General features: G+C 42.6%; 1 protein-coding gene across 2 annotated transcripts in view; it reads left to right on the top strand.

The window, feature by feature from the left end:
* Positions 1-26058, top strand: part of FBXL7 (F-box and leucine rich repeat protein 7) — a 299021-nt gene that overhangs the window by 34669 nt on the left and 238294 nt on the right. The window contains exon 2 of one of the 2 annotated variants that reach the window (XM_038770432.1): positions 3576-3729. Coding sequence is in view for 1 of the 2 variants with exons in the window: in XM_038770431.1 (XP_038626359.1) it covers positions 16479-16515 (37 nt within the window). In the remaining variant the exon portion in view is untranslated. Of the gene's footprint in view, positions 1-3575; positions 3730-16414; positions 16516-26058 lie in introns of those variants that run through there. The other variant, XM_038770431.1, reaches the window with a different exon arrangement.

Raw genomic sequence — 26058 nt, 5'->3', positions numbered from 1 at the left:
CATGTCCAACTCTGAAACATTTCATTTTTATTGAGATTGACCTGTGATCGTACTAACATTTCTCCTTCCAGCTCCAATGAGAGTGATTTTTCTGGCCTGAGAGAACTGTGCATTCAGTCTGCCTCAGGAAAACAGTGACACCCGATTTCTGTTTTAATCAAAACTCTGAACCTCTGGCTTGAAGGCCCTTCAGGAACAGCTTTCTCTTGCCTATCCACTCACACCTCCCTCTATTCCCTGTTCTGTCTCTCCACTCCAGGTTTTAATCCCAGTTCTGCCACTTGCTTGCTGTGTGATTTTAGGCAAATCACAACATTTCTGTGCCTCAACTTCCTTATCCGTAAAATGGAGATCAAATACCAGGTACTCTCTCCCCTTTAGACTAGGAACCCCTTGTGAGGCAGGGGCTGTTTACAGCATGATTATCTTGTATTTACCCAAGCAAGCACTTAATATAGTGCTTAACACATCCTAAGTGATTAAATGCCATTGTTATTATTGTTATCTCTAAGCCATTGTTTATACAGAATCTCAGAACGCTTCCCCCTCCCACTTTCTTCACAAACCAGAACACACAACACAAAACTCAACTATAAAATAAAAGCCTCTTCCAAGAAATCTTCTCAAATTAAATCCACCCAGTTCCCTTACCCTTTGAACATTCCACATCCCCCTAGCAAGTATTTTCCATAATGCAAATAGTTATATTATTTTCATTCTCTAGTGTAATAAATTTTGTGTCTATCTGTATTTGTTTTTGTCTTGTTTCCTTCCCTTGGAGGGTAATGGCTGCATTTTGTTCTACCTTCTTAACTGCCCTCAGAGACAAGGCAGAACAGTGGGACCGTGATAAATACTTTTGTCTCAGGAATCCCATGATTGAAGTTGAGATCAGGGTTTGAAGTGTCCTGAGACTGTCCCGATTGTGCTAGTGAAGGAAAATCACATGAGAAATCTGCTTCAGTAGCATCATTGCCTGGTTGGTGAGAGAGCACTGGCTTCTGACTGCATTTGCATAGGAACCCATCCATCTGGGCTGTGCTCCAGGGAACACAGCTGGAGTGAGGAATGCCCCTGCCAGCCTGACCAATTTTCCCTCGAATTTCTATTTCCACTGAGCAGTTTCTGCGATCTTCTTGCACCCTTCCTGGGTTAGCTGCTCTCAAATGGGCTCAGAGGCTGGGGTGGGAATGTTCAATGCCTGAAACATGGACTGAACGGACACACGGCAGTGCTGTCAGGCTGGCAATGCTGTTGGGAGATAGTCTCCTGGTCTACATCCAGAAGCACAGGAGTGGCCTGGTGGGATCAAGTGGATCCTGGAGATGTTCTTTCCAAATGGGATATGTCCTGGTGTGTCTGGTGTCCGGTTTCAGAAAGATAAAGCAATAGCATTACATCTGGCAGCCTAGAGTGTCCGCGTCCTGGATCTGGGGTGGTTGGGTAGCTCTGGTGTCCTAGGCCCATCAGGACCTCAGCAGCATGCTCTTAGTAGGAGCAGCCAGACCCTGCTCTCCTGGGGCTGTGATAACACACAGCTTACGCCATACCAGGTCACACTGTTGACTGGGCACTAAAGCGTGGGAACGGTAGTGGAATAGATGTCAGGACTGATACCAATAGTGGCAGTGGTCTCCTGCCATGCCCTGGGCAGGTATGGTATTATGGAAGATGGTATTATGTTATGGTAGATGGTATTATGTCCATTGCAGGCACGAGGGGGAAATCTGGAGAAGAATGGGGCAGCGTTCTTTGGAGGGAAAAGCTATAGGAAGGTTGAGGATGGTGCATATTTGTTTATATGCATACTGTGTGCCAGGCACATTATCAAGTACTGCGGTAGATACAAGGTAATCAGGTTGGAAACAGTGTATGTACCATGTGGGGCTCACAGTCTTAGTCCAGTCCCCATTTTATAGATGAGTTATCTGAGGCACAGAGAAGTTAAATAACTTGCCCCAAATCACACAGCTGACAAGGCGGAACTGGGATTAGAACCCAGGTCTTTTGACTCCCAGGCCGGGCTCTATCCACTTGGCCAATTAGGAAATGAGATTTATCAATTTGGCTCTTCTGGACTTACACAACTACTTGACCCCATAGCCTCCATTGCATTTCCTATGTCTGACTCTATGGGAATCAGACATAAACCGCTTCGAGATCATTTAGGGTGGTTTAAAAAGTGTCCTAATAATGCTCTGAAATATGTGGAATGGTATCACAGGTGAAGGCTTGCCAGCTGTTCTCCAACTGCATGGAGAACAGGAAATCCTGAGGAATTTAGGCATTGGAAGCCACTTCCCAATCCAAAGGGTGGTTAAGCCACAGAATGGCCTCTGTGAGGAGGCTGTGGAATCTGATTTCCTGAAGAGCCTAAAATACCCATCTCTTCTGGAAGCTGTAGGACAAATGCCTCAAATTAATCCTTGAGCCAAAACAGCTTAATCCATTTGCTGGTGTGGCCAAAGAAAGCATGAACAGAGTCCCTGCCATTGAATGCATGTCGCCAACTTGTACTTCCCAAGCGCTTAGTACAGTGCTGTGCACACAGTAAGCGCTCAATAAATACGATTGATTGATTGATGTCCACAGATGATCTTGTCTTGTCCATTTGAAATTTGTGATTTACAGTCCTTAACTCTGTTTTCTATTTGCCTTCCAAGCCTCGATTTTTATGAGCATCTACACAGTCATTTTATCCTGATTGCCTCAAGCTGGGTTGGCCTTGCTGCCTCTGTTGTCTTCCCACAGTTCGCTTTGCTGTCTTTTTTCAATATTATGCTGCCAACAGTTAGTCAACTTATCCTTTACTCTCCTTGCCTGTGATTGCCCCACTTAACCTCACCTTTTTGTGCATGCCTAAGTATTTTCCTGTCATTCTTTCTTTCCTACCTTGGGGCAGGGGTGGGCTTTCAGTGCCCCCAACCAAATGAGACAATCTGGCCGGGGACTTGACTGAACCAGGTTGTGACCATGTTCAGGTTCCAAAATAGAGTGGCACTGAGGTCCAGGGACTGAAGGAGGATATGGGAATGCATCCTTGTAAACTGTGCTCTCTGAGAACTACGTTTTTCAGAATCAGCTGGAAATTATAGTCAATTAGCAAGCTGGGTGGAGCTTTTTCAGTTCAGGAGAGGGAGCTCCACCTAGCCTGTGCTCCCTGCCTCTTTATTCATTCATTCAATCAATCATATTTATTGAGCACTTTGTGCAGAACACTGTATCCTGAGATCATTAATGAAATACAACACCACTTGTGATATAGAAATATATGTCAATGAGCTACATTGAGAGGAAAGAAGAATCGAAGAGGAAAAGAACCTTTTTTCCAATATTCCAGCAGTGCTAAAAATAAACCTGGAGGGGGTTATTTATAATAAACAAACCAAAAAAAATGCTATTGAAAGAAGTAATTGTTAGTTGAAATTCTAATGCAGGCATGATTGTCCTGTCCTTTATAAATATCCCTGCCTTTATCTAATCATTAAATAAATGAAAAGTATTTTTAAACATTTTGTGGAATTTAGCTTGATCAAGAACATGATGTTTTTGTTCCCCTCTTTTGGCTCATCTAGTGGTTGAGGTCAGCAGCGGTGATGGTCAGCACTGGAGTGAATGGGTCAGTTGGAACATTTGCACTGTGCCCTGTGCTTGGTACCTCTACCTGCCCTCCCCTGCCCAGTGAGAGTTTCTCCTCCAGACAGGAAAGGCGTCATTAGCAGCAGAAAGGTAAGATCTCACTGTGGAGGCCCCCATTGCCTTCTTGGGTGTCTCTGGGATGTAGAGAGGTGGTTGTGCCACTGGTTAAGTGATAGGCGAGTGTTGCTAAATCTACATGGACTGGAAAGACTTGTGGCTAGAGGTCACTCAGTCCCTCGGACCCCCCCATCCACTGGCTCTCTAGCCCTCTGTATCTCCACCCTCCCCTCCTGCCAGGCTAACAGGGACACCAGGGTCCACTTTTTCTGTTAATTAAACAGTTTATGGGACATGAATTCTGGCCCGTTGTGACCCTTGTCATATTAATGCAGTCCTAGGAAACAGGCAGTTTAAAATCAAACTGCTCTTTCCATTTATGGCTTGTGGGAAAGCAATCCCAAATGGGTTTCAGTCCAGCATGACTGCAATAGAGCTCAACTGGTTTTAAAATATTTATGATAAAGAAAACGATTCCATCTGGGCAGAGAATTTATGAGTCTGGAATATACCAATCTAATGTGAAGCCACTGAGAGAATAGTTTTATCCTCTGCTGCTGAAATTTGCGTTTGTTTGGATAGATTTCTGGGGAGTGATTCAACTTATTTGCATACAGCACCTTCATTAAGTGGTATCCTACCTCAGTTGAATAGTACACAGAAAGGCTTGGAGTGGGTTTAATGACAAACAGTGAAGGATTTTAATATGAATTACCTACTAGGATTCAGCCATAAAAGAAAGATCACGGACCCCCTTTGAAATCAACCCAAACCTTTGTAGAGACAAACCTGATGTTGTTGTAAAACTATAGCATTGTAGCACTTGAAAAAAAGATATTTACCAGTGATTAGCAAGTCAGATGGTCTCCTTGGAGTTTGTTCCCTCCCTGAAGAGTATATATGAACACTAGTGGAGAGCTTTCTGGGTATGAAGAAACACAGTATGGACAGTTCTCCGATTTTGTGGGGGTTATGTTCATGATGTGAGTGAACCCTGTGTTAAGGAAATCTTATGTTAGGGCTCATATACCTTGGCCAAAACCTCAGACATGTGATCAACTGTCCCTTCCCCCATCACATCGTGTCCTATCCAGACAAACCCCTGTTGTCTCAAGAGTGCTTCCTAACAGTGTTCTATCCAAAATGGGCAGGACACGTGTTATATGAATGACTATAGTAAGGACATTTTTGCATCCTGCTGACCAGAGTCCAAAAGAAGTATTGGCATTTGCCTTGTCATTCTTAAAGCCTATCTTGAAAGCAACAGCTCAACAGTGTTTCATTTACTGGGGAGGAATAATTCAGTAAGAAAGACACCTTACTGAAGGGAGGTATGAGACCCAGGAGTAGGACTAGGAAAGCCAGGTTCTAGTCCTGGATTTTGCCACTTGCCTGTGGTACAAACCTGGGCGAGGCAGTTAAATTCTCCATGCCTCGGTTTCCTCATCTGTAAATTGTAAATAAAATACCTGTTCTCCTTCTTTCTTAGACTGTGAGTCTTGCAAGGGATGGAGGCTATGATCTGATTATTTTATCTGCCCCAGCATTTAGCACAGTGGTTGGCATACAGGAAGCAGCATGGCTTAGTGGAAAGAGCACAGGCTTGGGAGTCAGAGGTGGTGAGTTCAAATCCAGGCTCTGCCACTTGTCAGCTGTGTGACTTTGGGCAAGTCACTTAACTTCTCTACCTTAGTTACCTCATCTGTAAAATGCAAATTAAGCCTGTGAGCCCCGCAAGGGACAACCTGATAACTTTGTATTTACCCCAGTGTTTAGAACAGTGCTTGTCACATAACAAGGGCTTAACAAATACCATCATCATCAGTGGTATTTATATACTTGTTTTGTTGTCTGTCTCCCCCTTCTAGACTGTGAGTCCGTTGTTGGGTAGGGAGTGCCTCTATATGTTGCCAACTTGTACTGTCCAAGTGCTTAGTACAGTGCTCAGCACACAGTAAGCACTCAATAAATACAATTGAATGAATGAATGAATTGAACACTTAATGTGTGCATAGCACTGTACTAAGCACTTAGGAAAATACATAGGACAGAGTTGGTAGATACAATCAACAGTGTCTTCACTCAAGGAGCTCATAATCTACCATCATTATCATTTTTATCTTAAACTCACTGACTGACTCATGGGAAGCTACAAGGCCACCCCTTAAAGAGAGAGTGCAGTGTTGCAAAAACTTCATTCCAAATAAAGTCTATAAAACTGATCATACTCTTATGACTGGGAGGTAATGTTGACTTAGAAAGTAGTGCACTTAATACGATCTGCAGGAGTGGCAGATCCAGAGGGACAGCATCAGTCCTGCACTAATGCCCTGTCAGTCCTTCAGCTTCTGCAAGGGCTTGTGTAGCCTTTCCAAACATCAAATCAGTGTGTACTGAGTGCCTACTGTTGCAAAGCTCTCTACGAACTGCTTGGGAGCGTGCAATTGCGTAGGAGACATGGTCCCTTCCCAGAAGAAACTTACAGTCTAATTGCTCTTCTGTCCACCAAAGTTGCTGCATTTTCTCAGGCCCACCCACAAGAACCTTAATATGCAGACAAAAACATCTAGTTTTCTTTCCTGCAGTCCGTTCATATTAGAGTTATGATTTAGGATGGTCAAATGAATCATTGCCTACTCTGTTTTGATTACTGAGGTGGCAGAAAACACTTAGGCCGAATTCTCCTTTAATATAGGGCGTCACACAATCAACCAGCATTCTGGCTTATCCAGGAATGGAGCGGTAAACGTGCAGTCCCCAAGCAATCAGGATTTCCCTTCATGGATTATTCTGGGTGAATCCCAGCTTCAGAAGTTCTCCTCTGAGGTCAGGATTGCTAAAGCTGAGCCTTCGTTTCTTGACTTTTGTGCCACAGGAGAATTGTCTGGCCAGAACAAGATCTAGTGCCCATTAAAAGCCAATTTTCTTTTCATTCCTTTTTCACTTTGGAACCATGATTTGTGTGGATTATTCTCATGATGATAGCTTGCACTTGTCATATACCCAGTTCACTTTTCTTACAGAAGAATCTGCTTCTACTTTGGATATGATGCAGAAACCGTCTTTCCTCTTGACCCCTTTTGGCATCACTACTGAGAACTATGAACCTAGGGATGACAGTAAAAGCTTCCTTTGGCCAGAATGGCCAGCAGGCATTCAGGGGTTGCGGAGGCGGTGGTGGCAGGTACCTGTATACAGGTACCTGTATATATGTTTGTACATATTTATTACTCTATTTATTTATTTTACTTGTATATATCTATTCTATTTATTCTATTTATTTTATTTTGTTAGTATGTTTGGTTTTGTTCTCTGCCTCCCCCTTTTGGACTGTGAGCCCACTGTTGGGTAGGGACTGTCTCTATATGTTGCCAATTTGTACTTCCCAAGCGTTTAGTACAGTGCTCTGCACACAGTAAGCGCTCAATAAATACGATTGATGATGATGATGATGATGTGGCCTGCAAAAGGCAACTGGAGCCAGGAGATGGGGCTAGAGCAGCAGCACTGTGCAGGCCCACCTTGCCCCAGAAATCATTTTCTTCCTGGAACAGCCATTCCAGAAAGTCTTATTTTACTACAACCAAATTCCATCTTATTCTCATTCCTGATAAGAAAATTGCTTCAACATGGGAACAAAAACCAGGCTCTTTGTTTGGAGAGTAACATCTTCTATATTGCAACTACTGGATGGTTCACTATCACCCAATACATTGTGGATCATGTAAGTCAAGTGGCTCTGTTGTAAGCAACGCCATGCTGGATCAGACCAATAATTCATTTAGCCCATCTTGCCTCCTGGACATCCATATTCACAATATGGGTTGAGAACTAGCTGCTTAGGTGGTGTGGAAGCGTGAAGTGACAATAATAGGGTTAAAAGGTGGGGAGAAGAAATTAATTGAGGAAGGTCTTCAGTAAGAGAGATGATTTCAGAAAGGCTTTGCAGTTTTTTTTATAAAATTGAATATCCCTGGGTAATTTTTCTTAATATCCTCAACAAAAATGCTGAATTATATTTTGATCACTATCACAGGGTGACTTTCTCACATTTATCTCCTATACTTACCCACACCACGGTTTTTAAATCAGTATATTTTTTTATCTCATCAATTCTAATACTGGTTGCTTAGAAAAATTAACATACGCAGTTGCCTGTAAGCTCCTCCTATAGATTGTAAACTCCACGTGGGCAGGGGACATGTCTATGGACTCGTTATATTGTGTTAGATTGTACTTTCCCAAGTGCTTAGTACACAGTAAACTCTCAATGAATGCCACTGATTGATTGATATGAGGGGTGCTTACTCTCAAAACTTCTTGTTAAGGAAAAATTATGCTATAGTATTCACATGTTCTGATGCACTCACAAGCAGTTTCTTTGACACACATACCAAGCCAAAACTGGTTGGTGATGTCAGAATAATGTTCCCCAATTCCCTAATCATGTTCTAGAAAGTACTTATTGAAACCACAGTCATTGGAGAACAAAGTGTGTTTATCTTATATAAAACTCAATTTCCATTTCTTGTCTTGGTGCATTCTCATACTTATCTGTAAGGACAATCTTCTGCTGTCCCTACTAAGAGTTGTTTTGAAACCTCCCCAGTCTCATTTACTATTTCTTGTTCAGTGAATAACATATTTTGAGTGCATACTGGGTGCAGAACACTGTACTAAGCATCTGGAAGTACAATAGTGTTAATAGACATCCTTGCCCTAAATAGCTTACAATTACTTTCCTCATCTTAGTCTTACAGCCTCTATAATATTATTTTGCTAATAGAAAAGCTAACTCCCAAAGATTATAATATGGTGCTTCTCTCCTCTGGAATGTTTTTATGTTTTTATTGTTAATATTCTATCTCTTACTCTCCGTACCACCCAATCCCCTGTTCTCCTATCACTCTCTTTCTTATAGCATGTTCTAATTATTTTCACTATCCCAAATTTCAGAAATGTGGATTATATCCAAGACCTCAATAGCTGTCAGTAATTTCAATTCAACCTTTTTATTTTGGGGACATCTAAGCACTAGAATAGAATCATTAATATAGTTTTGCTTTGGCTCTTGGCTCTTTTTGTCATACGCCAGGGTTCCTAATCAATGGACAGTCTGACTATGAGCCCGTTATGGGCAGGGATTGTCTCTATTTGTTGCCGAATTGTACTTCCCAAGCACTTAGTACAGTGCTCTGCACACAGTAAGCGCTCAATAAATGCAGTTGAATGGATTGAACGAATTAATGAACTATGCTACAGAATTCCTTCCTAATTCCTTTCCTTTCCTGCTCTTAGTTACACATTCTAAATTTGTTCATGCTCTTGAACGACTCTGAATCATTTACTTCCTCAGTTTTGTGTTTTAAAACTGTCGCCTCCTTTAATATTTCAGCATCATCCCAGGGCCATTTTGGTTCAAGTAGTACCCTACCAAGTTTGTGAACATTCCCTAGTTCCCAAATGATCCAGAGCTCTCCTTTTTCCATGCATGGAGACTCTGAAACTGCCCTGCCTCCTGGGTTCAGCAGGGGGTACCGGCAGAATTTCAGTGGATGATAATAATAATAATAATAACAGTAATATTTTTAAGCACTTGCTATGTGCCAATCATTGTACTAAGTGCTGGGGTAGATACAAGATAATCAGGTTGGACACACAGTCTCTGTCCCACATGGGGCTCATAATCTGAATAGGAGGGAGAACAGAATTGAACCCCCATTTTTAGTGATGAGGAAATTGAGGCACAGAGAACTTAAATGACTTGCCCAAGCTCACACAGCAGGCAAGTGGCAGAACAGGATTAGAACCCATGTCCTCTGACTCCCAGGCTCTTGCTCTTTCCACTAGGCCACAACTGCTTCTATGTTATAACAAAGGCCTCGCTTCACTACTGCTCATCTCTAAGCATGGTTAGAGATGGTAAGTTCTGCTTCCTTATCCCTGGGCTGGCAGATATCCCTACCACTTTCTCGATCTCATACGTCATCCGTGGGGTACCCACCGATAAAATTTTGCTCTGTCATGATCTGTTCTGCCTCTCTTGGGGGCACTTTCTGAAAGAGAGCTCTATGTCCTCAGTGACATCACCACAGGACCATCTTATCTCAAGGATTTATTTCCTTCCCACCCAACCAGAGGGTGGTTGTTGGTGTGAGGATGGAGAGAGGGCATCTATTAGAGAAGCAGCCTGGCCTAGTAGAAGGAACACAGGCATGGGAGTCAGAGGACCTGGGTTTTAATCCCAGCTCTGCCTCTTACCTGCTGTATGACCTTGGGCAAGTCACTTAACTTCTCTGTGCCTCATTTCCCTCATCTGCAAAATGGGGATTCAATACCTGCTATCCCTCCTACTTAAACTGTGAGCTCCATGAGGGACATGATTATCTTGTACCTATGCCAGTGCTTAGTATAGTGGTAGACATATACCACTGTTATTATTATTATCTAGTCTACAATATCTCCTAAGGCCCCTAACTCTTTCTCTCTTAGCTCATATATTTCAGCTTCTCTACCCTATAAAGGGGCCTTTGAGGAGCAGGAAGGCTTTGCACCAGGGCACATTCATAATCTGATGTGCAAAATAACTATTGCTGTTAGTGCAATAATCTAAATAGAAGCCCAGTGCAGGAGTGCTTGTCCTTAAACACTGGTTTGACTGGCGGTTAGTTCAAAAGAGATCTTCTCACTAGAAAATTCCTCTAGACCAATGTTGTTGTAGTGTTTACTGAGCGTGTAAATGTAGAATAACAGTGACACTTTTTCTGCTCACAAACAGCTTATGCTCTAACAGAGCAAACTTAAAAATATTTACAGCACTATCAAATGAATTGAGCAGTCATATATAGCAGTGTGGGAATGTGGTTATTAAAAATAATGGTATTTGTTAAGCACTTACTATGTGCAAAGCACTAAGTGCTGTGGGGGTTACAAGGTGATTAGGTTGTCCCACATGGGGCTCACAGTCTTAATCCTCATTTTACAGATAAGGCAATTGAGGCAAAGGGAATTTAAGTGACTTGCCCAAAGTCACACAGCTGACACAGCGGAGCCGGAATTAGAACCCATATCCTCTGACTCCCAAGCCCGTGCTCTTTCCACTGAGCCATGCTGCTTCTCTAGGTTTTGAAAACCTCTCTCCTCTTATCAGTTAATTAGGAAAGGCTTCAGAGGGAAAGGGTCATTTAAAAATCCCCTTCAAAAATCCACTGTTACTTTCCGGATTACTTTTTGTTATTTTTAAATGCTACAGTTTACAAATATGAGGAATCCAAATCAAAGATCCTGATCAATTACTATACAATTGCTCTGTCATTTTGATTTTACCTAATGCTATTGTACTAGTGCTAGCAGATGAGAAAACCCCTCATTGATGATGATGATGATGATGGCATTTATTAAGCGCTTACTATGTGCAAAGCACTGTTCTAAGTGCTGGGGAGGTTACAAGGTGATTAGGTTGTCCCATGGGGGGCTCACAGTCTTCATCCCCGTTTTACAGATGAGGTAACTGAGGCCCAGAGAAGTTAAGTGACTTACCCAAAGTCACACAGCTGAATTATATATCAGTTTCACACAAAAGTTGATGCTCTCAAAACTTATAGCATTGAATATGCAATCCTGGAGCATCCTAACTCCACCAGTATTTAAGTAATGTAGTCAGGATTCCCAGACCAAATCATTCCCACTTGTATTGAATAATATATGTCGTGAAAAACATGATTTATATACCCTTGAAAGCAAATCCATTTATTTGGGGAAGCTAAATTCTTTGGGAACTCCATTTATAATTTAACTGATTTGATCAAGAAAGTGTCAGCAAATTTCCATTGCAATTATTGTCCACAATGTTCAAAATTATGTGGATTTTAAAATGAAAAGCAATTAAAATTTCCCTTGAAGGAAATTCAATGTTCTCTGGGCAAAAATAAAATCACATCAGAACCAAACTAAAAGCAGGCATTTACATTTTACCCGCATCTTTTCTTTCTTTCTTTTTTTTTTACTTGATTTTATTTTATTGTATTATCAGAGAATCCAACCTTAAATTGTTCCAACTTTGGTTTCATTCTAGAATTTGTTTTGTCTATGTTATTCCCAAGAAACCAGCAGTTAATGATCTGCTTCTTAATACACTAAGCAGCTAACAAACCTGGTGAGGGGAGAAAGCATAATGATAGGCTTCAGTGGGATTACTGCTTATTAGTGTTGCTCCTGACTGACGGCCTGTCAGTCACCTGGGCCCAGACATTTCAGCACAAAATCAACCCAAACTTCATCTGAGTTGTCCCTAGAAATTAAGGTGGTTTTAAAAGTTCAATTCTAGAAAATGATCCTCGAGGCCCAGCTTTGCATCAGTTGTTCTGTGGGCATCTTTACCCCAGCAACTGACGGCTGATCTGGCTTGGATCACTCAAGCTTGTCAAGTAACTGTGAAAAATAATTCAGCGTAACAATTTCTTGCTGTTTATTTTTGGCCCAACTTCTTCACGACGTCCATCAATGCCTAGTGAAAGACATTCTGTCACGCCAGACACATCTGTCCATACTTTCCTCCAACACAGGGAGCTTTCCTTCATCAATAGGACAGATATGTAGAATGAGCCATCCGTTTGTGATTTCTAAATGGAGCCATGGGACATACACAAAAGATTAAATCCCAGTGTTCCTGATGACAAGCCACTGATTTCTTAATCATCTGTAGCATAAAAATGTGGCATTTTCTGAAAGCTTACTAGACATGGAGCATTTTGCTGTGCGTTGGCAGCTTTGTTTTGGAGGTGGGAAAGGAGATGGTGCAATTACAGATGGTGAAATTACTGTTCAATGTGTGGATTTTGGGTGGTCTGTGGTGGCCAACAGCCACCGTGCCAACCAGCCAGTTGTCGAGGTTCTGGTGCCTGGCATCACACTGCCTCTGCCGGATTGTGTGGCAGGAGGTAAATGTCAGCAGGGTGCCATCATGGTCCATTTGTCTCATGTTGGCAGACAATAAGGTTGTGCCCCCATCCAACTTAATATGGGCCACAGATTTCACCCCAGGGACCTTCATGATGAGCTCATGACCTCGAATGCCTGGGTTCAGCTGCAGGTGAGATCTGTAGGGGTTTTTCTGGGTATCCCATCGGTCCTACACTTATAGGTGGGTTGGCCTGGAGTAAAGCTAAACATGCTGGGCCAGGCATAACTTGGGCCACAGAATCTCAGCCCATGAAGGTTTAAATTAGTCCAATAACAGGGATGTAGATCCTGTTTGAAACTGTGGTTCAAGTAGCATTATGGATTCCACTGCATTTCCCATTTTTCAGTTCCCTAACTTTCTAAAAGCAGGTTTTAGGTATTTAAATGTGGAAATTTGAAATCAGAAGATTTCTTCTTGTGAAATCTTTTAATTAAATGAAAGGAGGATCACCATCTGATCTTTTTGTCTGAAGTCTTTAAAGCTTTATACTCAGAACAAATGTACTTTCTTCTCTTGCTGGGTTTTTTTTTGTGTGATTTGCCTTTTTCTATTTTAATGAACATCAACCCAGTAGTAAACAGAATTCTCCTAAGCATTTGGATTTTTTTGGTGCAGTGTAAACACATCATTTTGTTATTCGTTATCTGATTCTGGTAAACGGAAGTTCTTCCTGAAAATCATGGCACCTGCGAACTGAATCACAGTATGAAAATAACGAAACAAACAAGTATGTGATCTTTTTTTTCATAGGAGCAACAACATTAAAATGGAGGAGAGTTCCCTAGTTTGAGAACCTGTTTATGTAGAAAAATGGTTTCAGTAGCAATGGAATCATATCATATTTGAATGATAAATTAACTGCTGGGTTGTAAAATTTTAAAGTCTCTATTTCAAATTCTTACAAAAAGGGCTTGAGATCATGTTGCTAATGTTTCAGTGATGGTTTGAAAATGGTGGAAGTAATTGGTAAACTTCAGCCGTGTTTCAGTGGATCAGGATGCTACTCAATAGCACAATTCCAGTTTGTCAAGCACCATACTAAGTGCTGGCAGAGATACAAGATAATCCAGTCATATACAGTCCCTGTCCCTGAGGAGCTCATGGAAATATTTGACACGCTGGAGATATTTGATACGGTGCATACCGCCAATTGGACAAAAGAGTCTAGTCAATTGACAACTCTGGGCTTTGGCAAGAGCAGCTGGCAGTTTTGTGTCCTTTTCCATTTCACTGCCAAACTGTGAGAGTCTTCTCCCCTCGCCCCCTAGCATGGTGGCAGCTGGCAACAACAGGAATAGGAGACTAATAGAATGTATTAAACTCCCATTGGATGTGCTGCACTGTACTAAGCATTTGGGAAGTACAAAACAGAGAAGTGGAATGTTAATAATAATAATAATGGTGATGATGACATTTAAGCGCTTTCTATGTGTGAAGCTCTGTTCTAAGCGCTGGGGTGGGAGAATACATGTTCCTAGCCCACAGAGAGTTTATACTGTACCCCGGGGGTGAAGATGGACTTGTAAGTTCCTTGAGGACAGAGGTTGCATTTACCACTGTTCTGTACTCTCCCAAGCATGGAGTACAGCGTCCTGCACAAAGTAAGTGTTCAATAAATACCTCTGATTCAGAGTAATCATAGCAAATGAAAGTAGAATTGAATAACATGGACATTGAGAATCAATAAAATTGAGAAGTAGCATTCTCTAGTGGATAGATCATAGGCCTGGGAGCCAGAAGGACCTGGGTTCTAATCCTAGCTGTGTCATGCACCTGCTGTGTGACCTTGGGCAAGTCACCAAGCTTCTCTGTGCCTCAGGTCCCTCATTTGAAAAAGGGGATTAAGACTGTGAATCCCATGTGGGACATGGACCGGATCCAACCTGATTAGCTTGTATCTACCCCACTACCTAGTACAGTGGCTGACACATAGTAAGTGCTTAACAAATAGACACAAATTTGCTGGAGGTGGGAACAAATAAGTACACAGAAGCTGGAGATGACTGCTGGATCAGAATGACCTGGAGTTGTGGGAATTAATCAGGGAAAGCAAGGTTACAAGGTTCCGGAGTGAGTATGGAAAGACTGAACTGTTCCCTGCCATTAGGACATTCATTCATTCATTGAATCGTATTTAATGAGCGCTTACTAAGCACAAAGCACTGTACTAAGCGCTTGGGAAAGTACAACAGAACAATAAACAGACATGTTCCCTGGTCACAATGAACTTATAGTGTAGAACATCACAAGCTAAGGTCTTGGTGCCTTGGGCAGGCTGAGATGGGAGCAGGGCTGTGCATGCTTCCCTAAGTGAGAGATTCAGCTTTTACTGACCCTTACAGTTCCACTTGCTCCTTTTAGGAACGTGTCAAAAATTGCATTTTTTTTGAAAAATACCTCTTCCCCAAACACACCTGTCTCATGCGATCCAGCCATACTTTGCAACACGCATGTGGGGGAATGTCTCTGCGGCTCGCCCTAGTTCCTCTCAATCTCTCCTCGGTTCACCCCCTGCTTCCTCCGTCCCCCAGCCCACCGAGCCCTGGAGAATCCGTAGGGACAGGTGGTCATCAAGGCGTGACAGACCGAGCAGGAGGGCGACACGTGGGCTGCCTTTGACCACGTGGTTCGCACCGGTACCGTTGGGGGTGAGGGGGGAATGTGAGAAGGTAAACACCTCCTGGAAGTCCCTGTTTCCCAACCTAGATTTTAGGGTGGGGGAAATCACTTTTTTGTAAAAAAAAATAAATAACTAGCCGAGCTTCTGCTCTGGGCGACAGGCGAGGGCAGCAAATGTGCGTTGTGTCTTTAAAAGGCTGCATTTCCAGCCCAGCTCCCTCCTCCTCCATCTCCTCCTTTTTCTCCTCCTTCTTTTCCCTTTTCTTCCCCCTTTTCTCCTCCTCCTTTTCCATCTCCTTTTTCTCCTCCTCCTCCTTTTTCATCTCCTTTTTCTCCTCCTCCTCCTTTTCTCCTCCTCCTCCTTTTTCCCCTCCTCCTGCTCCTCCTCATCTCCTCCTCCTTTTTCTTCTCCTTTTTCTCCTCCTCCTTTCTCTCCTCCTCCTCCTTTTTCGCCTCCTTTTTCTCCTCCTCCCCTCCTCCTCCTTTTTCTCCTCCTCCATCTCCTCCTCATCTCCTCCTCCTCCATCTCCTCCTTTTTCTTCTCCTTTTTCTCCTCTTGTCCTCCTCCTCCATCTCCTCCTCCTTTTTCTCCTCCTCTCTCTCCTCCTCCTCTCTCTCCTCCCCCTTTCTCTCCTCCTCCCTCTCCTCCCCCTTTCTCTCCTCCTCCTCCTCCTCCTCCTCGTCCTGCCTTTCTCTGCTCCTCGTCCCGTCCCTCCCGGGCCGAGGCTGTGATTGCCACCCAGAGGCAGGCGGCGGCCGGCGGGAACAGAAGTCGGGGAGCGAGCAGCGGAGGGCTGCGGCTCTCCCTTCCTCTCTCTCTCCCTCTCCCTCCCTCCCGTCCCGGGGCCCCGGCAACAAGTGATCGCCGCCTCCGCCCGGCGGCCCCCCCGGGGAGGAGCGGCGCTGCGGGATCCCGGGGCCGTCCGCCCGTCGGTCCGCCCGCCCGCCCCCCAGCCCCGTGGCGGGCCAAGTTTGCGGGGCTCCTTTCGTCGGCCGGGCCCCGGAGAGCGGCGGGCGGGGATCCTCGGCCATGTAACGCCACCCGAGCCCGAGGAACCGGGGGCAGGGCGAGGGGCGGGGGGGGCCTCCCGCCCCCCGGCCCCCGCCCCCCGCCGGCCCGGCCCGGGAGACATGCTCTGCTCTGGGAGGAGGAAGAGGAGGAGGAGGAGGAGAAGGAGGAGGAGAGCATGAAGCCAGCAGGATGGGGGCGAACAATGGCAAGCAGTACGGCAGTGAGGGTGAGTGACATTCATCCGTCGCCTTTACTGGGGTTGGGGATTCAACCCGGCCCGCCTCCTGGGTCCTGTCTCCTTCTCCCCTTCACCTTCCCATTTTTCCTCCTCCCTCCTCCTCCCTTTTTCTTTCTTCTCACCCTTCTCCCCCCATTCCCTCCTCCTTTCCTTCTCCCCTTTCCCCTCCTCCCTTTCTCTCCTCTCCCCTCCTCTCTTCCCTTCCTTCTCCCCTCCTCTCCTCTCTTCCCTTCCTTCTCCTCCCTTCCCTCCTCTCTTCCCTTCCTTCTCCCCTCTCCCCTCTTCTCTTCCCTTCCTTCTCCCCTCCTCTCCTCTCTTCCCTTCCTTCTCCTCCCTTCCCTCCTCTCTTCCCTCTCCCCTCCTCTCTTCCCTTCCTTCTCCCCTCTTCCCTCCTCTCTCCCTCTTCCCTCCTCTCATCCCTTCCTTCTCCCCTCTTCCCCTTATCCTCTCCTCCCCACTCCCTTCCTCCTTGCCCCTGTCTTCTCTTCTCCCGCGGAAGTTTCAGCCTCCCAGCGTTGCCGCCCTCCGGTTGTGTGTTTCTGCCGAGAGAAGCGGACAGAATCCCCCGTCCCGTTAGGCGGACCAGGGAAGGAAGGGTTAGGTGGGAGGGGGTCATTCGTGCTTCTTTCTCTCTGCCGAGAGTCATCCCTCTTTGCAACTTTCAGAGGAAGCTTCCCTTGTCACCCCCCAAACTGTCATGAAAGTGCCAACAGGTTCAGGCCCTCCCGCTGTCCCGCTTGGCATCCCCACCAACCGATGCATTTTGTCCCTATGGTATTTTGTGCCACAGCGCCCAGCGACGTTCTCCGGGTCGGATAGTGTCTCCCCATCCAACCGGGGGGTAGCAGGGCCACAACTTTGGAAGCAAAAGTTTGAGTTTTCGTTCTCTTTGTGGAGGACCTGCCCGGTGACAGGTCGCTGAAAAAAAATGTCAGCATGCCAAGCGGGGAAGGCACCATCTGCTGTGAAGAGTTGGACATGACAGAGAAATAATTGGGTTTTTCCCCTCCACCCCCGTGTGAAGGGGCAGAGGGGGAATTTGGAAGAGGGTTAACACCTACTAGGGGTCGAAGATGGATCCGGCTATCCTCTTGCTGATTATTGAGCCCCAGTGCTTAATAATTAAAAGACTACAGAGCATCACCTTGGAAGCACATTCTGTCCTTTCGAAGACCCATAAAAGTCTGCCTGTGGTGCATTTGTCCAGGCGAGGGTCTGTCCCTTTTATCATTTGTATATGCTGTCCAGGCGAGGGTCTGTCCCTTTTATCATTTGTATATACGGGCGGGAACATTCGGTCACAAAGTATCGACGTGCTGCGTGCTCACAAACTTTAGGAAGGCAGCAGCTGGCTACCCACCCCAGGTGCTAGAGAGACGCTTGTCGTGTTGTGCTCATCCACTGGCGTGTGTGTACATGTGTATGTCTGTGTTGTGAACCTTGGATTCTTCACCAAGAACCATCTCCGATAGGCAGCCTATTGAGATCTTTTAGACTGTGAGCCCACTGTTGGGTAGGGGCTGTCTCTATATGTTGTCAACTTGTACTTCCCAAGCGCTTAGTACAGTGCTCTGCACACAGTAAGCGCTCAATAAATACGATTGATGATGATGAGATGCCCCGATTCGAAATGCCCCCAGCGTCTGTAGAACTTTCAAACGTATCTTCAGTTTTTGTTGTAGGAATTAAATCCCAACTCCAGCCAAACGGAAGAATTCTTACATATGCCTTAGTGTGTGGCAAAGATTTGGCTTTCAGGCAATTGGTTTAGCCTTTATTAAGCCTAGATTATGCTTTTAGTATCTTGGATGAAACTCAGTAAGTATGAGGAGCAAAAGTAAACATTCTTTCGTACACCACTTAGAATCTTTTCAAAGTTACCGTACACCCTGTGTACAGGGATCTGATCAGAGTCCATGAGTCATAATGATGGAGATGCAAAATCATTGTGTTGTGATAGATTCTTTTATAGAAACACTACCCAGACCAATACATTCCTTTTACTCCTTTTCAGCTGCTTCTTACATCCCAGAATTCTCATATTATTCAGTGTGTGGTATATGAATGCTTCCTGTCTGAACAGCAGAATTTTCAACCCTAAAGGGTGGAGGGGGAAAGACAGGACTAATGTTCTCCAGCTGTTATCCGTAAATGCTACCTCTGCATTTTCACTTCAACTGAAGTGAAGTTATTCTGGGATCAGATTTAGAAATATCATGAAGTTTTTATAGGCTAGACCTATTCTCAGCTGGTTAAAAGAGACCAATGGGAAGCTTTGGAAGTCAAATAGGGGTTTGGCTCCAGGGATAAATTATGTTTGGTATTACCAATTCTCTAAAATCACCCAGAGATACCTTACTCAGCAAGCAGGTGGAAAAACATAATCCTAAGGATTTTCCTTACAACTCTCTTCTGTGTTTTCTACTGTGAGCATTGAAATATTTGTAGATTTTCTGAGGCTCTTTTGTTACAACCCATTTTTCACTGTGAGCAACATCTCTCTCTCTCTCTCTCTCTCTCTCTCTCTCTCTCTCTCTCTCTGGACTTCCAGGAAAGTTTGTTCCGATTAGCTGTATGCTCTATTTTATGGGGAATCTAAGATGCTTATAACCTATTATTCCATTAGTGCCAATGCAGGTATTACATCAGTTTACCACTAGGTACTCAGTACTTTGGAAAACCACATTCTCTGTTCTCGCTTTGTTTTAGTTTTATTTATTTTGGCTTTTTTTGATGACCTTTGCAGGAAAGCCTCAAGTTAGTTACAATGTAAAACTTTATTTGATTTCTACTGAGAGGAAATGACACATACCACATTCTAAAACTGTGATATTTATGTGAGATAAAACATACTTAAGATAAAAGATCCTTGAAACAAATCCTCATTAGATCATCAGTGTGTGTGCAGTGTTTATTCACTGAAATACAGAATTGAAACTAGGAATAAACTAGGCATCGAAATACCTGCCCAATAAGGGATCATCTCTGTAGGTTATAAAACAGAGTATTGAGTATGAAGTTATTTGTATGCAAAATGAATTAATTTTGAATTAATATTGATGCCTGGTTTTTTGATGTCTTAAGTATCTGCATTTAAGCCCCTAGCTTGATCATAGCTTGCTATGTTTTGAGACATTAATTGATTATTTGTGCAGATAAATTCCCAGTTTTTTGTTTCTTGGTCATGAAATGAAGTTTCAGAAGATCTGGTAAGATAAGGTTTTTCATCCTTCGATGAGGCCAGTACTGCATATGGAGAGCATCTGGCTACAGGCAGCTCTTGGAATTTTGACATACATTATCTTACTGTAATATTTCAATATTAGAGCTAGGAATACAGTCTTTCTTTTTTAGTTCCATAAAATGGGTAATGCCATCTTTGCCCTTCAAAAGGAGGGGCTTTAGAAAACTGGAAAGAGTCTTGTCTTTGTAGTCTCCAAATTTGGTCAGTCAGTCAAAAATTTATGTTTGAAGCTACATGAGAATGAAAAACACTCTACTATATCAGTCAATCAATCAGTCATATTTATGGAGTGCTTACTGTGTGCAGGGCACTGTACTAAGCCTCTTGAGAGAATACAGACATATTCTCTGCCCAGAGAGATCTTACAGTCTAGAGGGGAAGACAGACATTAATATAAATAAATAAATTATAGATATGTACATAAGTGCTGGGGGGATGGGTGCAGGGGTAATGCAGAAGAGAGTGGGAAAAGAGGAAAGGAGGGCTAAGTCAGGGAAGGCCTCTTGGAGGAGATGTGCCTTTAATAAGGCAAGGAAGTGTAATTGTCAGATATGAAAAGGGAGGGAGTGCATTCCAGGACAGAGGCAGAACATGAGTGAGAGGTCAGTGAATATAGATGATATCGATGTACGGTGAGTAGGGTGGCATTAGAGGAGCAAAGTTTGCAGGCAGGGTTCTAGTAGAACTGCAGGGTGAGCTAGGAGGGAGCAAGGTGATTGAGGGCTTTAAAAATGACGGTACTGAGTTTCTGTTTGATGCAGAGGTGGATGGGCAGCCACTAAAGGTTCTTGAGGAGTGGAGAAACATGGACTGAACATTTTTGTAGCAAAATGATCTGGGCAGCAGAGTGAAGTATGAACTGGAGTGAGGAGAGAATGGAGGCAAGAAGGCTGATACAGTAATCAAGGTGGAATAGGTTAAGTGCTTGGTTTAATGCAGTAGCAGTTTAGATGGAGAGGATGGATTTTAGCGTTGTTGTGAAGGTTGAACCGACAGCATTTAGTGATAGATCCTATAAATACTCTTTCTCTCTCTAGATAGATAGATGCTGCTTCTGTGGACAACATGGATATTTCATTTAGATATAATCACCAACCTTCTCCATCCTGGGGAACCTTATTAGGTTCTAATGGCATGTGCTTCCAACCAGCCTACAATCTCCCATTCATAAAGGAAGATTATGATGGCTCTGAGCTCCTGTTGGGGATGGAGCTAGACTTCAAATATTTGAGTATTTTTAGCATGGAAATATTACAATTCTTGGCAGATCTGTAAAGGGAGGTATTTAGTCCTATACAATGCAAGTATCATCATCCTCATTAACAATATTAATCTTGCACAAGTGTGCTGAACACTGAGGAAAGAACAATAGGAGTGAAAGAAACATCTCCTGGCTAGGAAAGCCTTAGAGTAAAAGTTTTTAAATTAAGAGGGTATTAATTATTGCGAAGTGATTCTGATTAATAGGGACAAATTAGAAATTGTTCTTCTGAAGGGTGAAGGTTGACATTCTTTGAGTCCTTCCATTCAACAGACTCCCTGTATAGTCAGCTTGCTAAAGAGAGAGGCCCAGAAATAAAAAGTCAAGTTGAGGAAATTAACACCAGTTTCCAAATAGAACTTGAAAAATTGGGTTAGGTATTTGGACAAATTGCCAAAGAAAGTGTGAGGTTAGTATTGTGTGAACTGCTTAGAGGAATTTTAATTTTAATTTTCCTTTATGAGGTAGGCTGAAAGCTCACTTCCAAACCTAATAATTTATAATTTGTGGTCTTAAGGTGCATAGGTCTTAGTGTACAGGTGCTTGATGCAATCTGAGAATTTCTCTAATTTCCTAAATTTTCCCAGCACAGAAACACATTTCTTCGGTTAACTTGATGCCAGAATATTGGTATGAAAAAACTCCCTAGTCATAACATGAAGTGCCAAAGTCATTAATCTTCATCCTATTCTCTTGTAAATTCCTTTCTTTTTGACGACACATTAAAAATCATGTAATGTTTACCAAAAAAACCCCTTTATGATTCTTCTCAGTAAATGAAATGTTATCAAAAATCTTATCTGGACTTCTAGGTAAACACTGTGGCCAAACTGCTTTATTCTGGGAACCTATCTTTATTTCTTCATTATTTTATATTTTATCAGATTTTTTTTCTCCAGCAGGTATCAGGTGAATAAATTCCTGAAGGTTCAGTATTTTTACCTGTTGTAAAGCACCTGGCAGTAAGCCAGCCATTTGTAGGTTTGGGCCAGGCTCAACAATTACACTTCTTTAAAAGTCTCTTTTTCTCCAGAATAAACTATTGGAACAAATGTCTAAGCAATAATCTGGTGGTCACTTCTTGATGAAGCTGGTAATGCAGAAAACTTACAACTTCTACAAATGCATGTGAAAGAGAAGGATTGAGGGTGAAAGAGCCTTTCTACAAACCTTGCCTTGGTGCAGTCTTTCCTTGCCCGTGTTCCAGAAACTGGAAATAGCGAGGAGAGCAGGAGGCAGTGTAACTTTCCTGGAAGTGAGTAAATCAATGCCCATTGTGTATTTGACCTTTCAACTAAAAGATAAAAGCTGTCTTTTATACCTCATTTCCTCAGCCTAGGGGTGTCCTACTCAGTTTTTCATGTGAATTATGCCACCTTGCATATCTAAATATCCTCCATTAGCTAACTGTAGTAGACACATTCTGTCCAGTTGTTTTGGGTTTCTGTGCACTGTTCTTTCCTTTGTTTTGAAGGACACATTCTCTGAGTATGTCTGGCAAACAGTAAGCGCTTAACAAATACCACAATTATTAGTATTAAGTACAGTTGTGATACACTTTGGCAATCATCTCAGTAGTGGTTAGGTGTAAGAAAAGGGATGATGTTGACCCAACTGAATTTTAGTGAATGTACAACTTCTGTGGAAAGGAATTTTAAAGGATTTTCAGAAGTTCTGAGTTTTCATGCTATACCACTAAAATAGTGCATTTATAGCAATTTAAAGCTGAGGGAGAATAAACAACCAAAAGAAAACATTGAAGTAAAAATGAGGTTACTCAATTAAAAAAAAACAGGTTTTCCTGTTTAGTTGACTTCTAAATTATGAATTTGTCTAGCAGAAGTGGTAGTATTTATTGAGTGCAATGCACTGTATTAAGTCCCTGGGGAAAGTACAACAGAAGCACTACATGGAGTTCCTGCCCTCAAGGAGCTTATACACAGGAGACAAATAAAAAATATTTAGAAGTTGAATCAGAATTAATACACTGAATATTAAATCAAATATACATTAATACAAAGATTTGTGATTTAAGGTATCTTAACAGCTTTAATTCTCAGATACCTTTGTAGTTGGTACAATGTAGATATGAGATGTTTCAATATGATTTTTTCTTTTTTCATGGTATTTGTTAAGCGCTTACTATGTGCCAGGCTCGGGAAGATACAAGTTAATCAGGTTGGATACAGTCCCTGCCCCTCATAGACCTCACAGTCTTAACCCCCATTGTATAGATGAGGTAACGGTGGCTTTAGCATATACTTATTGGTTCACATAAGTGCATTTGAGATTTTGAGTTCATTTAAGAGAAGCAGCTTGGCTGTGGATAGAGCTCTTGGGCAAATCAACTTAACTTTTCTGTGCTTCAGTTACCTTGTCTGTAAAATGGGGATTATGATCATGAGCCCAATATGGGACATGGGAAGCAGCATGGCTTAGTGGATAGACCATGGGCCTGGGAATCAGAAGACCCTGTGTTCTAATCCTGGCTTCGTCACTTGTCTGCTCTATAGCTTTGGGCAAGTCACTTCATTTCTCTGTGCCTTAGTGACCTCATGGTAATGGGGACTGAGACCATGAGCCCTATGTGGGACAGGGACTGTGTCCAACCCGATTTACTTGTATCCACCCCATCCCTTAGCTCATTGCCTGGCCCATGGTATGTGTGTAACAAATACCATTATTATTATTATTACTATTATTACATGGACTCTGTCCAACCTGATTACCTTTTCTCTACCCCAGTGCTTAGAACAGTGTCTGACACATATTAAATACTTAACAAATACCATCAAAAAATAAAATGCTTGAGGCCCAGTGTTTCACCCCCACTTTCTGCACCAGGCCTGACAGCCCTTTTTTAGAGTGATGGAGAGTGAAGTATGAACTGCCCCTTGAATTCTAACCCCATGCCTGAACTTGGAAGGGGTTGGGGCTAAGAGAGTCACCCTGTGAGAGGTACTAGTTGACATCTGAAAAATTATGCAACCTTAAGACTTCTGAATAAAGTAGTCACTGCCATGACTTCCCTTGTTTTCACCTATAATTAATAAGGTTCCATGGTCTATCTTAAAGAGGTAATTCTTATTTAGACTGAGTGCTATCTATGGACTTATTCCATCAGTTCCTATTAAATCCATAAAGAGAAGAAAATGAAAAACTGTTCACACTGCATGAATGCAAAATTGTAACTGTAGGACCATTGACAATTTGTATAAATGTTCTAACCTTTTTGGTTGTATGAATGTTCTAACCTTTTTGGTTTGCTGTCTTTTCTGTGGTAAATTCCTTTACTTGCATTTTCGAGAAGGCATAATCATGGCAAGTCAAATCTATAAGGGAAAGTTTTGAAACCTCTCTAGCAGCTGTCAATCCCTTTGAATCTGATTAAGAAAACAGATAAAAAAAATACAGTTTCACTGTGATCTAATTTGGTTATCAGCAGCAACCAGGCAAAAATTAACCAACCCCAAATCAATCAATTGATATTATGTATCGAGGGCTTACTGGGTGTAGAGCACTGTATTGAGTGCTTGGGGTAGTAAGATATAGCAAATGTAATGGACTTGGTAGCTACGTTCCCTGTTCACGATGAGCTTAAAGTCAAAAGGAATAGAAGAAATAATTTTAATTAGCCTTCATCCAGGAATTTCCAAAGGTGACACCATGAGAGGTGGACTCCAACCTGTAATTCTCTTTTGCTATGGGCACCCATTTGGAGTGGCTTTTAGAAGTCTAGATTGGCACCAGGGCATCTCCCACTTGTAGAGACCCGAGCGGACCTGAGTTATTCCTTAAACAATTCTGAGTCTTTGCTGTGTCACAGAGCTCCGTACTAAGCACCAGGGAGAGTACTATAGAGTTGGTAGATGTAATCCTTGCCAACAAGGTTTTTTAGTGGTGGAGCTTACAATCTAAGTGAAGGAATGCCTATGAGCTATTCTGGTTTGTATCTCTGGGGACTTTGGGCAGACCCCAGCGGACAGGTTAAAAATCAGAACCTTGGGCCCATTTAAATGAATACACACATTTGCTCTGGAACAGCTGGGGAAGACATTCATGTCCATGAGATTCAAAGGATTGAGGAATTTTCTGGTGCATGTCCAAGTGAACCCTACACTCTGAATCCCACCTATTGACTTTTGTTTTACTGTCCTATATCTGATATCCTGTTATTTTTACATCGGCTGATGTTACAAACCTAAAGTCTTCAAAATAATTCTTTAAAATACAACTCCTCCATCTCCGCAAATATTCTTTGAATATCCAGTGTATAAATTCAACATTAGAAGGTATAGCAAAAGAGCCTAAATTGGATGTCATTAGTTAAATTGAAAAGATAATATTTTTGAAACCTGGAGAATTTCCTCACTTAAATCTTAAGTGATGAAGTAGCAAGGGCCCACCATTATTAAGTAGGGAAGAAATTATTTGGGATCCTAAACATTCAATCTACCTATTCTAGACATTTCATGTGCTGTCCAAACTGATAGTTCGGGATCCTGAGGATCGATTTTTCCACCCTTAGCCCTGAAAGCTCTAATGTTTCAAAATGGATATTGTGGAGTAAGTGCTGCATTCATAAAATAAAAGACTTCTGTAGACCAGTAGGAGGGAACAATGCTCAGTTGCAGTATTTACCTTTAGTTTGGGATCACATGATGCGAAAACAGAACCTGACACTTTTAAAAAACAGTTTCTTGTCACTTTACAGAAAATAAAACCATGGTTTATATTGTGGAGATATTATCCCTTCCATCTCAGCACTCACATAAGTGCACATGAGCACATGATACGGTTGTACTTTGGAATTAAGGATTCAGATCATGTATTTTGATTTCTTATGTTCATAAAATCTGTATTTCACTTGCTGGTAATATTATACCTGCCCTGAGTTGTATATCCAAGGGAATTAATGAGTTGATTTTCTAGTAAATCCTTCCAAAGATTCTTCTGGGAGTAAAAAAGGAAAAAAAAAAAGAACCAGGAAGTTCTTTTTCAGACTCATGTTTGAAACAGGAAATTC

This window comes from Tachyglossus aculeatus, chromosome X3 (genome assembly GCF_015852505.1).
Source record: "Tachyglossus aculeatus isolate mTacAcu1 chromosome X3, mTacAcu1.pri, whole genome shotgun sequence".
In the NCBI taxonomy this organism is placed as follows: Eukaryota; Metazoa; Chordata; class Mammalia; order Monotremata; family Tachyglossidae; genus Tachyglossus; species Tachyglossus aculeatus.
Note: the sequence above shows the minus strand (reverse complement) of the source record. Positions and strands in the feature narration are given on the sequence as shown.